Source organism: Haplochromis burtoni, unplaced genomic scaffold, assembly GCF_018398535.1.
Source record: "Haplochromis burtoni strain Fernald_Lab_line unplaced genomic scaffold, NCSU_Asbu1 Contig_162, whole genome shotgun sequence".
NCBI lineage: Eukaryota > Metazoa > Chordata > Actinopteri > Cichliformes > Cichlidae > Haplochromis > Haplochromis burtoni.
In genome coordinates this window covers 218,759-235,355 of record NW_024582523.1, presented here as the reverse complement: position 1 = coordinate 235,355, position 16,597 = coordinate 218,759, and the positions used below count along the sequence as shown (strand labels likewise).

Here is a 16,597-nt window from a genome sequence, read left to right as displayed (position 1 = left end):
TGTAATTCATTCATGTCACGTCTCCAGAGGCAGAATAAATATTTAATGTCTTTATTGTAGAAATGCTGAGGATTCAACTTATTAGAAAAAAATCAAATATTCAGAAACACTTACACAATGAATGACTTTACAAATTTTCATTTTTTCATTTTAAAACTCTTCCTTCTTTAACATCAAAGCTTACAAATAAATTACAAAAACAAATTGCATGTGTTCTTTTGCATAGGCAAGTAAGGAATTTTGTGTTTTTGTGTATACAATAAATATGCAAAACTTGGTAGGCAGACAAAACATGAGGAGCAAATTTGTTCAGATGTTGTGCAGTACACAAAAAACACTGATGTTCACATTGAGGTTGGTATTGTGCCAGCTACAGTAAGTCAGGCTTCACTCTCGTCGTTCAGTCTTCAAACATGGCTAATCTTTTTGCTTCAGCTCCATAGTAGACAAGGACTTTTCAGGCTTTCTTGCCTTCCTGTACATGTAGGCCATAAGGATGGTGACCACCAATAGCAGCATGCCGAGGGCCAACAGGATCCACTGGCCGACTGTGGCAGCCGACCTGTTCACATTTAAACCCAGGAAATCCACTGTTTTAGCTTCACCTGTTGGGGATACAAACATGTTTAAATGGTTGTTTTTCACTCAGCAATTAAAACATAAAGGGTACGTGTGCAGTCATTTTCAAATGGCTTCTTGTTGTGCTTATTTTGGAAAGCAATGGGGAAGAAACGTTTCCATCTACAGAGATCAGTAAAAGCTGCTTTAACAAGAGGCCCAGCAGTAGCTAGGTATTTACAAGAGCTATTCCTCTTCATACCAAGAGGTGGCGCAGGTTGATATGTCTTAATTAGAAAACTGCTGTTGTTCTGTGAGTAACAATGCACATGTGTAACAACATTTCTGTGTCGGTACTAGTTTCAGATAATAATAATAATGAAAGATAATAATGAAATTAATACTTTTAAAAAGCATTAAAAATCATTTCCATACTAATTCATTTAGTTTTGCATCTAGTTATTGGTTTCATAATTTAATCTCTCCAATAAGAGATGCGTTCACTTTTCTCCACTATCCCTACCAGGGCCTTTCTTTCACTTTCTTAGTAATGTTTTTATCAATTCAGTCAGAGTGTGTGCATTGTAAAACAAAATGAGTAGGAGATTCATTTCAGCTGCAGCAGAGGAGAAACACACACACAAAGAATTCCCATGTGTGTTTCTTTTTTTTTCAGAGTAGGTGTTCAGAAACTTTTGGCCTTGACTATGGAAAACTTATTAGCAAAGTTTTGATGAGTGAATACATGTATGTGTTTCTGTTAACATACTAAAAGGCTTCCAGTCGTAATCTGGCCACCCGCGAACATCATTGTTCTTGCTGTTCTCCTTCTCAAGCCATTCAATGAGAGGTTGGAAGTACTCCATGAGTGGCTGGGCACTCATTTTGGACTCGCCAGTGATCATAGCCATAGCCTCAGGCCAGGGCTTGCTGAAGCCCAGCTTCATTACATCACTGAAAACAGCAATAGAAAGGTTAGAGAGAAGGTCAGAGAAGACTAGGATAACTAATAAGGATGTCTCGGATAAACAATTAAGATGGCCAGTGCTGAAAACAAAAAAATAGCATACATATGAGCGTCTCCACTTGCGTGTGTGTAAGTGTGCGTACTAACCCTAAGAGCTTTCCAGCTTCTTTGGATTGGTAGATGTCACAAGTGTATAAAGGTCCATTATGCTTGGCAGCATTACACAGAGCTTTGTGGAACTGAAACTGGATGACAAAGCTGACAAAATACCTGATTGAAGATGATAAAAAAAAAAGTAGGGTCAGCACTATGCTCAGTGTCCAGTTGTGCTACTGCACAATAGTAAGATCGTGTTGTGTTCCACAGCATATTTATCTTATCAATCATGATGAGGTGATGAGTATGGAATCATTTATCACTTATCGGTGATAAAATATCACATGCGTTTGTTCTTGAGAATCAGAAAGCCTTACCTGACGTAGGGAACGTTAGCTGGGATGTGGAACTTTGCACCTGGGTCAAAGTCCTCCTCAGTGCGTGTTACAGGTGGGCACAATCCCTGGTACTTCAATCTGCAATACAAAGAAAAGAGGCATGCATGCTTGTTATAATTCCTTAGTGAATCATCATCTATGAATGCAATAAATGCAATTTCTGTGATATAAACTTTACCTGAGGTTCCACCATTCTTTATTGTACTCGGTGTGTGGGATGCGTCCATCAAACACCTTCCACCTCCATTGGTCCATCAGGTAGCCGAAAGGTAGGAAGGCAATCTTGTCAAGTGCAATGCTCATCAGGAAGTTGATGTCACTCTCTAAATGAGGTGTTTATCAATGCCAAAATCATATGCTGTAATACAGCAACATGCATTCAAAGATTTTGCTTTTGTTGCAAACATCACTCACCATAGTTGTTCTCAACCTTGTCCAGGAGGCCGATGCTCTGCAGATGTTTGGGTGTCGACACAGACAAGGCAAGTACATCTCCAATGGCCTCGTGAAAGCCGGGGTTGGCTCCGTCACGGAAGGACACGGGCTGGTTTTTGTACTGCAGGAAATACTGAATGTGGCCCATCTCGTGGTGCACGGTGATCAGGTCATCCATTGTGACAACAGTGCACTGCTTGATCCTGGAGAAGCAACCAAAGAAATCATTAGAGCAAATTATGAAAATGTTTCAAAGACAAACTCATGACTCCACCTCACACAAATAATACTAATAATAGACATAGTACACATATATAGTTTATATGTTCTGCTAAAACAATATCCAAAGTAATACAAAAATACCCTTTTACTTAGCCATGCCTATCTTTGCCTTCTCAGAGCCAATAGTTTTTCTTTGAGGACAAACTGTGGCAGCCCAACAGGAAGGAGACATATAATATAATCTCCAACAGTTTGGAAATTATATTAGAAATGATCAAGGGTTGGAGAAGATTTGAGGTGGATGCCACAGTGGAGCAGCATGTTAGGGCAAATGAGGCTCTTACATTAGCTGAACATGCGTGAAAAGAAGAAGACTATAAAAGTTTTTCGTACATGCCATCCCATTTCATTATCAGGCTTCTTCAGGGAGTGCCTTTGTTAAGTATCATATAAAGATTCTGAGATTTTACTGATATTCTGTAAGATTTTGGTAAGGCTTCCAGGCTGCTACGTGTCTCTTGATTCTAGCTTGAAGGGGGAAAAGGTTAGGCTCAACCTGAAGTCTTTTCGGTTATAGAAGTCCCACGCAGAGGCGTGGCACACCACCTGGCGTCCATCAGACGGCTTCTCCAGCATAGATTTGTTCCAGAATTCCGGCGGCATTGGCTCCAAACCAAGTGAGGTGAAAAATTTGTCAGATTCCTGAAACATTCTGATGGCATCCCATCCCTGAGTGAGAGAAATGAGAAAGACTGTAAGAAAAGATGCTTGCATATGTTTTCTGCATGCTTCCTTGGATTTGGAAGTGTGCAGTAATGGTTTTAAAGCAACGGCTGGTTCATGCATCCATTCACCTGCTGCACCATGGCTGGGGTGGCGTCGACCTGTGTAGCGTCTGGGTAGGGTATGACCAAATCCATTATGCCAGACCACGTCTGTGCCCACATGTTGCCTGAAAAAGAGAAAAAACAGTACTCATGTTCCATATTTTTAGTCTTAAGAAGTCAGGTAGAAGGTCATCGGCTGTGCCAGTGTTTAACCAAGTGGAATTTAGGACTGTGAGTCGCTCCAATCCCTGACCATGTGGAACTGTCACACACAATCTCACGCTTGATGCCCCTGAAAGCAAATTAAATCTTGGCTAAATCCAAACGCTTCTACAGTCAACGACAGAATATGAAGGGGCTACTCTCAGACATAAAAGGAGAGTTGTGTCTATAGTGTTAGAATACTTGGGATTCCAAAGTGAAACGCTGGCTGAAAAGTGGTTCTGTCCTGTGACCTTGCTATCATCAAAAAAACTAAATATCTGAAGTCCACATAGAGCCTCGAGTGCAGTCAAATCGCATTACTTACCAAGTAAATGAGCAGGAATAGGCCCCTTTAGGTTGATATAGTTGGAGCCATACTTATTATATAGACCCCTTCGAACATAAGCATGCAAGTTTAGATAGAGTGGCTCCAGCTCTTTCCACAGAGTCTCCAGATCTTCTTCAAAGGTAGGCGTTTCATACAGGGAACGCCAGAAAGCTCCATTATCAGAGTGACCTACAGAGAATGCCAGAGAGAAACACCTTAATACTAATCAGAGGAATACTTTAAACATCATCATGTAAAGTGTTTTGATTTGGAGAAGTGATTTATTTCATATTACTGGGGTGTCAGAAAAAGGCTGCTGTTTATTTGAGAGTAAAACATTCACCTAGCATGTTGCATAATCCAACTATTTTTAGTAAATAATTAACAGTATATATAGTTCAAATCTGCTGACTGTATAGCAGATATCTTTTTATTAGGTCTTCATTTCCTAAACACTGACAAGTAATGTGTAATCTTAAACTCATATAAGATAAAGTGTGTTTTTATTACTATGTAACGTCAGCCGCCTGGTGTGATAATACATTCTGCTGTGTCACTGCAAAATGGAAAAATCTCTTTGATAAAATACCTGACAGGACAATTGTTTAAAAGACAAATTGTTTAAAATTTTCAGGCTCTTTTAGGTAAAGAAAAAGAAAAACCTTGGGTGTGATGAAGCTTAGGACTCTGGCTGAGGATAAGTGCTGTGGAGCAAATGATTTAACTCCTGGTCTTGATAAAATGTGAATCTGTGTGCGACAGTTTACTGCAAATCCTTATATGTCCTCATTGTTTAGATATACCATCAGCCAAATACCCTGTGTGTACACACAGCTCTGTCACTTTGGAGATACTGTATATGTACACACACACTTTGTTAGACACACTTGTTCAGCTGCTCATTAATGCAAGCGCTTAATCACATCAGCCAGTCATATGCCAGCAGTTCATAAAGACATGATCAAGACGGCCTGTTTAAGTTTAAACTGAGCATCTAAATGAAGAAGAGAGGTGATATGAGTGAGTTTTCAATGTTGTAGTATTTATGAAACTGCTGACCTACTGGATATTTCCCACACAACCATCTCTGAGTTTTATAGAGAATAAAAGCAGCAGTTCTCTGGGTGAAATGCCTCTCTGAGGAATGTTTCTAGCACTTTGTTGAATCTCTGCCGAGGAGGCAGCTCTGAATGCAAAAGGGGGTTGAACTCGGAACCTAACAAAGTATCCGGTGAGTATAAATATGATGGACTGACTAAAGCAGTTCCTTGACTCCACTTATTTATACTAACCACACTTTGACTGCCATGCATCTGAAAAAAATCTGTTCTATAACTGCTGTCTCCATCAAGGCCAAACTTTTGAAAGTTTTCCAGCAGGACAGATTAATGAAGAATCTCACAGTAGGAGTAAAATTACATTTAAATGTCATACCATTTAGTGTGGCAGCTTTGTTGGCCAGTTCAACATATCTCTTATAATCCTGACGGAGTACTTTGCCAGCAGCATCTCGCCATCCTTTCCAGGCAAATAGCAGCTCATCGTAATCCCTGGACTCTGCCATGATCTTCTGGAGATCTGAAACAGATTTTAAAATATTTCATCATGCAAACTTTGCTCACTGTATACTCTCTAAGGCAGTGTGATAATAATTGTACTATTAGCCTTATCATGTGTATCAGCTACCAAAAGCCATTATTTATCTGGAAGTCAATCTGCAGCATTTTTTCCATAGTCATACCTGGATCCAGAGGGAGGCATTCATTATTCTCTCTGCAGACCTCAGCCACGCTGTACTTGGTCTCCATGTTGGACAGGAGCGTATTGTACTAAAAAGGTAAAAAAAACAAACTACTTTTGATCCAAGTGAAATTATTAGCAGGTTGTGACATTTATTAAATGTATCTGACAGATTTCTACAGCTGCTCTGGAGCCAAGACCTCATCAGATAAATGCATTTCTTTTAGTATAGAGTAGGGTTATTTGCACCTTCCTAAAACAATGCCAACATATTCACATTGGTGCAAGTGGGGTCAAAACAAAGAGACATTCCTTTAAATATATTTCATGTATAGTCTCTGATTGCGGTAGCTTATATTCTCCCTCCCTTTTGCATGTCCATCGTTGTTGAGGAACACTTAGAGGTGTTTTAAACATCAAGCAAGCAGCTCTGAATACTCTCACACAGGAATTTCCTTCACACCTCTTCCAGTTCTGCAGAGGGGAGCGCAGCCCTCTCGATGTCACTGAGTTTTTTAATGATGCGTTTGACCGAGCCATCTTGGAAGTCAGTGGTGTCGTATTGACGGGCCTGCAGTCCATACTTCAAGGTGTGTGCTGACATCTCCAGGTTCTTTTCAAGCTAAGGAAGAATAATGAATAGCATTTATTTTATATTAAACAATTTTCATTATATGCCAATGAAAGCAGGATGGATGGATGGATGGATGGATGGATGGATGGATGGATGGATGGATGGATGGACCAGTGTGTAGGTAATTAGAATCATGCACACACGCATTTATTAGTGACACATTAACTCAATCAGTTATTGATTCATTGACACAGTTTGATCAAGAAAATTCATTTTATTGATTCAGCAAAACTATGAGCAGAGCTGGTGCTTGAGCATGGTTAAGGTAATCTCCTTTGAGCTGGTTGGTCAGTGGGCCTCACCATTGCCTGCTTATTGGCTTCATTGAGGTCGGTGTTGTACTTCCAGGAGGCCTCAGTGTATGCATTCCATACCACCTCAGCTGTACTGTTGTACTCTTCCAGAAGCTTCTGCGCATCAAGCTCATCTGTGTTCTTGTCTATGTAAACAGGAAAAAAGAAAGTCAGTTAAAAATAAGTCACCGAACTAATGTTTCATATGTTTCTAATGCTGCCACTTGTGATGACATTTATAAGATGTAAATAATCTTTGTTGTGCTCAATCCGGTAACTTACCGATATCTTCTGGGTAGCCTTCAGGCATAGGTGGGACCCAGTTGAAGTCTGGCCATCCCAACGTCTCATTCACATTTTGCTTGTTCAACCACTCAATAATTGGCTCAAAGTACTTCATGAGTGAGCTGGCATTTAATTTATTAGTGCCTATAGCATCCTGGAGCACAACTGGCCAGCTTTCAGATGAGCCGGCCTGAAGGACTTTCCTGGAGGGATAAGAGTGAAATTGCATTGCATCTTTATTTTTTCCTTCATAAGCCATTAATTATAATCCTGGTATTTAACTTGAAGGTATAATCAGCTCACTTTAAAATGGCTCCCGCCTCCGCAGACCGGTAGATGTCACATGTGTGCAAGGGACCTGTGTGCTTGGCTGCTTCGCAAAGTTTTTCATGAAACTGGAACTGAAGGATGAAACTGACAAAATATCTGCAGGGGGGAAAAGAAAAGCTTTAACTTTTGCAAATGAAGGTCGTATACCGAACAAGGTAAAAGAAAAAAAAATTAAATGACAGAAAATAATGACTATTTAGAGGATACGAATTATGTAAATTATGTGTTTGAGGCCACACATATGAAAGCTCTGCAATCTTTTTCTGTTAAAGTAACTGTGTCTGTGATTTTTATTTCCATCTCCTAAATGAAACCAGATGGAGTCAGAGGATTTTCTCATACCACCCCAGCTTCTGCTACATTTCCTGCTATTGTAGGCCCGTAGTATTGTTTTAAAACCGCAAGAAAGTGCCGCACACAATACCATACTTTCAGCTTGTCAGGCATTGTTGCATGTTCACTGCCTTTACTTCAGCCACAGAGTTGCCCTTCACACAATACCTATTATTAAGGCACTAATACAGTACTGTGCAAAGTCTGCACACATGGAAATGCAGTACACAAGGCAAAAACATAGTTTGTGTGATTCGAACAATGAAAGTCAATATTTAATATGATCGTCTTTATTCTTCAACACAGCCTGAACACAGAAGTCTTCAGGAATAGTTCTCCAAACTTCTTCTTGAGAGACATTCAAAGCTCCTTTTTGGATGTTGGCCGCCTTTTGTTCTGTTCTCTGTATAGATGATCCTACTCTGCTTCAATAATGTTCATGTCCGGACTCTGGGGAGGCCGATCCATGACTGATCTTGTTCCATGTTGTGGTTTTTCTCTATCCCGGTACACTTTTAATGTACTGGCAGTGTGTTTGGGATCACTGTCATGCTGAAAATGTAAGTCTTTGCAAATCTATAACATAATATTACACGGTGGATTAAAGATTTCATAATTCCAATCATACTGACAAGATCTCCTTGTCAGACTGGCTGAAATCCAGCCCCAAACCATGACAGAGCCTCTATCGTGCTTTACAGATGGCTGTCCTGAAAATATCAATAATCCAATCGATCGTCTCCATCACAGGATGCTTACCTGATGTACGGCGTGTTCCCAGGGATGTGGTATTTTGCCCCAGCATCAAAGTGCTCCTCTGTACGCCTGGTGGGTGGGCAGATGCCTTGATATTTTGTTCTGTTAAAAGAAATAAGAGACAGGTTAATCCAGCAAGACCCCTGCTCTAATAATTACCAGTTTGTCACATGTCAGTCATTGTAATTGGCAATCGTTTCCCTCCAAGATGAATAAAGCACTAACTTTCTTGAGTCTATGCTGGTTGCCTAGCACCCAAAGATGCCTTTTGTTACTCGACTATAGGCTTATCAAGAAAACCATTCTGTCCAAACATATTTCACAAGCAATTCTTTTAACTTGTACAACAGTTTCTATGCATAACCTCCTACCTGAGATACCACCAGTCAGCATTGTAACGCTCCGGAGGGGTCTTTCCACTAAAGACATCCCATCTCCAGAGGTCAATAAGGTAGCCAAAGGGAAGGAAGGCTATCTTCTCCAGAGCCATTTTTAGCAGGTAGTTGGTGTCAGTTTCTAGAGAAACACAAAGCGTCATTTAGTAAAACCAGACAAACAAACAAATAGGATAAGAAAGATATTGATATAAGAATTCATCTCAGTTGTCTGAGTGTATAAAAATCGGGATTTTATTACACTTCTGGTATTAGAGTCTTGGGGATAAATTACACAGTGTTGCAGTGTTGCTTCTAAAAGATGCCCTTATACGGAAGCTTTCTTAGTTATGGTACTGAAGCCCACCAGAAGGGATGTTGGTGGTATGGAAAGGTTTTATTTCTGTGTTCATGCTATTACCGATGTCAGATGTCACAGATTCCAGAAGATTAATGGTTTCCAGATGCTTGGGCGTAGAAACCGAAAGGGACAAAACATCACCGATAGCCTCGTGAAAACCAGGGTTGGCTCCACTGCGGAAGCCCATAGGCTTGTCCTTGTACTGCAGGTAATACTGAATATGTCCCATCTCATGGTGTACAGTGAAGAGCTGTTCCATCGTGACTGTGGTGCACTGCTTAATTCTTAAATAGGGAATGCAATGTGAATAGAATATTATGTTTTATTAGCAATTAAAAATATGTGAAGCACAACTAAAATTCATTTTACCTGAAGTCCTTGCGATTGTAAAAGTCCCAGGCAGACGCGTGGCACACCACCTCTCGACCCTGAGGCTTAACCAGCATGGATCCCTCCCAGAACTCCTCAGGCATCCTCTCCAAACCCAGAGAGGTGAAGAACTCCTCGGCCACACGAAACATGTGTGTGGCGTTATAGCCCTGCGAAGTGGAAACAATCAGGCTAGTCGCAATTAATGCTGTTTGACAAAATTATTTGAATTGCAGTGAAAGCTTGATGGTCTGGAAGAACCAGAGAATGTTCTTTCCCCTCCTCCTTTAACCTAATCTAGTTCCATAAAAGCTTCCCGTCCTACTTACTTGTCTGACCATTTCATCAGTCACATCAATGTTAGGTTTGTCAGGAAATGGGATCATCATATCATAAATGTTGTTCCAGGTCTGGGCCCACATATTTCCTGGGGGTGAGGAGGAAAACACACTTAAGCAACAGTTCTGACTTACTGTGTTGTGGACCACTCACAAGCACTGTAGGAAATGCCTGCTGCAGCATGTTTATGCACAGCAGTGAGATAAGAGCATTATACTACTCCCATGGTGTGCCTGCATCCTAATTCTCTGAGCTTATATTGGCCATGGCATATGTGTTTACTACAGATGATTAAAAAGTACTGTTTATGTTAAAGACATTAATGTTAAAAATAAATACATCGTAATAAATTACAAATTAAAGACCACCCTGCCCTTTCTCATTTTTTGCTATATTTTTTTGGCCAACCAACTCCTAAGTAATGCATGCATGTACATGTAGCTCATATTGGATGGATACTGCATGCATTTTACCTAGCAAGTGAGCAGGGATAGGTCCTTTAAGGTTGATGTATTTGGGGCCATACTGGTTGTAGAGCTGGCGGCGCACAAAGGCGTGCAGATTCAGGTAGAGCGGCTCAATGGTCTTGTAGATTTCTTCCAAGTCCTGCCTAAAAGTTTCAGTCTCATACCAAGAGCGCCAGTCATCTCCAGTGTCCTGAAATCCTGAACAGGGCAAAAATGTTAATGTGGTCATTTCTACTTCTGTGTCCTCACTCTGCTTTGCTTCTTCTTCCCTCCATTAGGAATCTCCTGCTCGATATCAACAGCTAGAAAGGAGTACTTACCATCAGCTCGCGAGGCTTTGTTGCTGAGCCCCACAAAGCTTGGATAGTACTGTTTGAGTGGCACGCCTGACGCATTGTGCCAGCCCTCCCAGGCATACAGCAGCGTCTTGTAGCTCCTGGAGTTAGCCATGATCTTTGTGAGCTCTTTAAAATAGAAATGCAAAAAGATGTGGAACAAGTGTCACAATCAGGAAGATGCTAATCCGGTGCATTACACTCAAAAGCTTCAGGTTTTCCTGAACACATGGTGATGTGCTGGTGGTTAGATTTCTGTCTGCTCGCGTTATCACAGCAGGAAGACTTGTGATAACTCAGTGTTATTTTGACAATTACTTAAACCAACAATTTTCTTCAAAATCCCAGAGAGAGGAAATGAAGGTTAGGAAAAGGTGAGGTGAGCTGCACAGAAAATGGCAGGGAAAAGCGACACCTGGAAGTTTTTGTCATGATAGAGACAGTAGTGTTTTTGTGAGTGGAATGCATCATGGAGTAACCCAAGATGGATGATTTCCAAGAATAAGAAACCAATAACGAGTACAGGGACTGCACCTTAATGAATGCATTTACTTATACAAACAAAAAAATTGTAGCAGAACTGATTGGTTTTGCTGTTACTTTATGAAGTTTTTGCCAGCAAAGCACAAAGGACTATTGTTCACAATTAACACTGCTGAAGTTAAAAGCTACCCATGTGTTTTTTCTCTAGATTTTCACTCAACATAACCACAGCACTTCCCCCGGAGACCTCCCTGAAGTGAATATCCCCATCCTGCTACTTTTAAAAGCTGATAAGATCTTAATCACTTAAAAGTGTTTTCTTCCCCGGGCATCGTTGACTTGTTCATCTTCTTTAACACTGCCTTGTTTCGCCTTGAACATTTTAAAAATTCTTGCATCATATCATTTGCTTGTCTTGTTTGATCTTCAAAACTGAGCATTTATTATAGTGAACTCACCAGGTTCCAGACTCCAGCTGATGTTTGGCTGTGGGTGCACCTTAGATGTCGAATAAATATTGTCCATGGTGCTCAGAATGGTGTTATACTGTAGAGAATTTTTTTTAAAAAGATACAAAAGAGTTTAGCAGTGTCACAAACATGGTTACCGACTCGTTAAATATCTGACAGACAAACCTCCTCTCTTTCTTCCGGGAGAAGGTTGGCAGCACCGAGTAGCTTGATCTTTTCCATCAATTTTTTGTCTTTAGGGTCAGGAAGGGTGTCGAGAACTCCAGAAGAGAAGACCTGCTTAGCCTTGATCCCCCATGCCTCCACGAATGCCTGTTCTTCAAGAGATGCACTTACCTAAAGACAAAACAAGGTAGACGTAAATGATACGGCTACTAAATATTTTAAACAGTGCATTGATAGGTCTCTCAAGAGGTAGCAATAAATAATAATTATCAAAAATGCTTATGGCATGTGTTTTTTTAAACCATGAAAAAGCCAAAGGTGCAGGATCATTCTTTTTTTTCCTTTCTTTTTTTTTTTGTAAATATTTGAATTATTGATATCTGTCAAGAGCATAAGTGAACACTTGAGAAAACTCAGACTTGGTGAAAGTCTCTGTTGAGCTGTACTGTAGGAACTAGCTGTTGGCACAAAGTCATACGGGGTTGGACTCTTATTATCAGCTTGTTATAACACATGCCAGTTTTTTGTGAAGACTGTCATCCTCCAGAAAATGAAAGGACGGATCAGTTTTACAAGCTGCTATTATAGACCAGAGTGCACTTTCAAAGCAATGTAACTGCCAGCATCCGTGTAAAACATATCTTATGCAACGCGGGTGTCTTTCTTCATCTTGCATCATGAGTCTGCAATTCATTTTTCCGTGGACCCACGCGAGAAACTGGGACTGTTGTGGAGGGCTGCACCAACTCAGTAGGACTGAGTCCGGCTTATCGGTGTGGCCCTCCACAACAGTCCCAGTTTCTCGTGTGGGTCCTCGGAAAAAAATGTATTGCCCAAGCAGCACAACTACAGTGGCATACTGAAATACGCAGTCAAACTACTGAGCCTGAACTAAAAAGTGACTCCCACATAAAATAAATAAATATTTATGTTTACAATCTATTAGAAATAAATAATTAAATGTAAAAATAAGAGCAATAGCCTACATTTAGTCTCCCTTAAAGAATCATGCAGATTTCTTGAAATTTGCTGGATGGCTGAACATGGAGTTTGATGCAAGGATTTAAGCTAATCTTTATCATTTCTACTTTTTCATCTAATGTCATCATTTTTCCAGTTCTTTAACCATTTGTTCTACCAGCCTTCTGTCTTTGTCCCGTAACTGTGTAACTAGAATATGTCTTCAAGTTGCTGGTTTATTGATAGCTGTAACAATACATCTTCCCCGTGGTGGCAATAAAGAGCTCTACCTATCTACTGAGCAAGTGCTAAGTGAAATAACCCTTGTTCAAGGATAACATCTCTAAAAAGAAAAAAATGCTATAGCTACTCAAGTCCACATGCTTATCTGCTGCTCCAGTAAGTGTCAAGAGCTTCTTTTTATAGCAATCATGAAGACATAGGTCATGAACAATAAATCTCAGAAGAATGGATGCACTCAAGGCCGCTGTGCCATTCAACACTCATTTGCTCCTCTATAAACTGTGCATCTTATATGCACCTCTGATTTTTTTTGTAAAGAATTCCTTTAATGGTGTTGCAGCTTTTTATTATTTGTAGTAGGTGTAGAGAAAATCAGACTAGCTTCTATAAGTATGAAAAAGATTACAAAATAATTGCACACACATATTGATGCAACCATTATTTGCGCCACACACATGCTGACAGAACAGTAGCTTCTCACAAGTAATGTTTCCACTGTAAGCCTTTCTTATCTGCTTCTTTAGCAGCCTTCCCTAAAATAACAGGCTGCAGGAGAAGGGAAAAAAACAAAGAAACGGTGCGGCTGAGAAGCATTAACTCTGACCCTTGTGCTCTACCTCTCAATCTCTATTTTTCTCAATCATTTTCTCTCTGTAAGCTTGCACTCAAATTCTGCTACATTTATATATTTTCTATTAGTAATAAATTAGTTTACAATTTTAAATTCAATTTTACCTTTTGGAATGAGCTGTCTCACCTATTATTAGCATTTAAACTGATTACAGAAATACAGATTTTACATTTCAATTTTTTAAAGATATTTTTAAAACATCTGCATCTCAAAAACCACTAATGTCGAAGAAAAATGTGCACTAAGTTATGCAACATTTTTTATAATATGAACACATACAAGTAGCATTGAAAAAAAGAAGCTCTGTATGTTTGTAATGAAATTGATGCCAAAGCCTCTGATTTTGACATCTGCTGATATCTAACTTTTTTTCCTATTTGATCCTCTCCACGTACAAAAGTTTAACTTGCAATGACAATCACCTTCGCATCCATTGAAGCGACAAGTAAAGTGTGTTTATGCACATATTTGCTTTTTGTGAACGAGCAGTGTGCAAATATGACTTTTCAAAATATTTAACTGCACAAGATTCGCTGAGCAGCCCATATCGCAAAATGTCTCTGTCAAGCTGACTGGTTGCCAGATTAGATGGAGTTCTATGCTCAGATTCACTTTGATCCTTCTTTTAAAAAAAACTCAGAGGAGGAAAATATGCTCATGCGCAGCATGTGCGAGGCTGCTTGTCTTTCACCTTCCATCACAAAAGCAGGCTGCGGAACAAAACACATTCTGTAGATTGACCCTGTTCAAGGAGTTCAGTGTGGGACACCTGTTGTGTGTGTGTTTGTCAGGGAAGTAGTGTTCAAAGCCTAGATAGTTTACCAAATTCCTGTTTCAACAGCTGTCCAACAGGACTTGGATGTTTGACTATTTCATGGGTGTGATTTTTCCACACCGCAGCAGCTTTGTTGGTTTCTGACTCCAGTCTCACTGTACTTTTCTGCTGCCTTACTGACTTTATCGTGTCCCTAAGCTTTTAATGCAACTGTTTCTCAAACCTGTGGTAACATGCAGTTTTAGAACAATTGCAATCTGATATTAACGTGTCGCAGCTCCCTTCTAAGAAACACATTTTGAAATTGCTTTAAAAAGGCATTTTACTGGCTGCAAATATTGCCACAACGGGCTATAAAGACTACTGGTGTGTGCAAAACTACATTTAGTAGAGAGTGCTACCATAAGGACAAAATACTTCAAGCAGAAGAATCATAAAGCAAACAGTTACTCGAGAAAAAAGGCCAACATAAGAGCAGGCGAGACCCATTAGAATTATAGTTTAAAGACATTCACACCACAGGCATTCAGATCTCATTTATTTTCCAGTAAAGCGCAAGCAGAGTTGGCTGCGTTGGGAGGAAACTGAGCATGCAATGCTGGAGAGAGATGAATAGTAGTAATCTCCAAGTCAAGCAGAGCTGAGTTCCCCAGAAAACTCTGCATTTCTGGTGACAAGATGCTAGTACTGACAAGAGTGATGTACAGTGGACAATGAAACATCAGCATGAGAGAAAGAGTTGGCCACCGAGTTGTCTTGTGAGCTCGAGACTGCAGATGTCTTACCTGAAGCTTTGAGTTGTGGTCTGTTATGTTGGTGTTGTAGTTCCAGCTGGCAGAGACACTGTGGAAAAACACCTCCTCGGCGGTGCTGTTGTAGTCACTGAGGAACCTTTGTGCATCACTGATGGTGTCTGAATATTCCCCAGGCAGCCAGCTTTCTGGCAGAGCCTCAGATTGCCCAAAGACTGGCAGCAGCAGCAGTACTGACCACAGAAACCTGTCCAAACCAGTACCCATGGCTAGCCCCCACCAAGACACAGTGGAAGAAAAAGCTGTGAAGTGAAGTAGTTGAGTGGAAGGGCTAAAAATACACTTGCTTCAATGAAGTGAGAGTACACCTTCCCCCTGAAGCTGTTGTCTCATCCACTCCTTCACTCGTCCCTTCTTTGCCTCCCAGCCTGGCTGCTGGTGAAATGCACAGGAGTCAACGCAAGCTTCTTTTTAAGTGCCAGTGTAACCCAGCCCACATTTCCCTGCAGCCTTCCCTCTTACTACTTTACACCACTGAACAAAGTACCCCATACACCCCCTTCCTCTGTAATTTTCTCCCTTCCCTTGTTTCCGTTTCTGTTCACCAGCCTGAGAGGATTTGGATGGCTGGCTGATCAGAAGTTTCGGTAACAGAGCAAGATGAGATACAGACTATGACACACTGGTGCAGTGTGCCTGCCTGCTTGGCAGTGGCTCCTCACTAACCAGCAGTGGAGTGTCTGGGAGGGACTCCACATACTTTGCTCTCAGTTTCCTCCTTTAGCTCAGTCAGGAGGGGGAGTTATAAAGACAGGGCAAATGAAAGAGGGGATAAGGGAATGAAGCTGGAGGGTGGGGGGATGGCAGGACTCTGGAGAAAAGGACTGAGAGATCAGCAGAAAAAGGAAGCAAGTAACAAAAAAATGGTGAGCAACTTCAGTTGAATATTGTGGTCAGTGTGCATCATGATCATTATGTTCTTGGTTCCCACACATTCATAATGCCGCTGTTTAGATTACCTAGAATGAGGATGTTTACACCACTCAGGCTATGCGACACAACTGCAGTTAAGTGTACAGTCCCACTATAATGTAGCATGTAACAAGCCTTATTTCACTGGCTGTTGCACAGCAACCGTCAGAGCAATTTGTGCAAAACCATAATAGTGGAAGCTTATTCAGTAAAGGGGAAATATTCTGAGACATTTCTTTTCTCTAAAATAAGAACCATGTGCACATGTTCCTGCCATAATTGAGTAGACAAACCAAATTCACTGAGTTTTTCTTCATCCCAAGCCAAGCTGCTACAGTATTTCACTTCCCAGTAATTCCCTGACAAAGCCATTTGAATAAAATTACAGTACACACAGCATTCAATGAGCAGAGTAATGTGAAATCATCTACAGCTTATGAATACCTAAGAAACAAGACAAAAACAATGTTTGGCATTCTTAATCCTGTTTACAGC

General features: G+C 40.5%; 1 protein-coding gene across 1 annotated transcript; it reads right to left on the bottom strand.

Moving 5' to 3' along the window:
• Positions 1-35: 35 nt before the first annotated feature.
• ace (angiotensin I converting enzyme (peptidyl-dipeptidase A) 1) lies at positions 36-15,863 on the bottom strand. The gene is made up of 25 exons (XM_014336971.2): positions 15,164-15,863; positions 11,770-11,940; positions 11,593-11,680; positions 10,637-10,780; positions 10,323-10,514; positions 9,840-9,937; positions 9,511-9,680; positions 9,202-9,425; positions 8,778-8,922; positions 8,410-8,508; positions 7,291-7,413; positions 6,985-7,190; positions 6,712-6,848; positions 6,239-6,397; positions 5,777-5,864; positions 5,470-5,613; positions 4,033-4,224; positions 3,531-3,628; positions 3,233-3,405; positions 2,434-2,657; positions 2,198-2,342; positions 1,999-2,097; positions 1,673-1,795; positions 1,328-1,512; positions 36-605 (listed from the first exon to the last, which is right to left on the bottom strand). The coding sequence occupies exons 1-25, from the start codon at positions 15,395-15,397 to the stop codon at positions 418-420; spliced, it is 3,849 nt and encodes a 1,282-aa protein (XP_014192457.1). The 5' UTR covers positions 15,398-15,863; the 3' UTR covers positions 36-417.
• Between the last annotated feature and the right edge of the window lie 734 nt (positions 15,864-16,597).

What these genes read in the sequence shown, in the direction of transcription:
- ace (XM_014336971.2), bottom strand. Translation starts at nt 15,397, where the DNA reads ATGGGTACTGGTTTGGACAGGTTTCTGTGGTCAGTACTGCTGCTGCTG. An exon ending in ACCACAACTCAAAGCTTCAG is followed by an intron (nt 11,941 to 15,163) that starts GTAAGACATCTG and finishes TTTTGTCTTTAG; the next exon opens with GTAAGTGCATCTCTTGAAGA. An exon ending in CAAAGCCTCGCGAGCTGATG is followed by an intron (nt 10,515 to 10,636) that starts GTAAGTACTCCT and finishes TGCCCTGTTCAG; the next exon opens with GATTTCAGGACACTGGAGAT.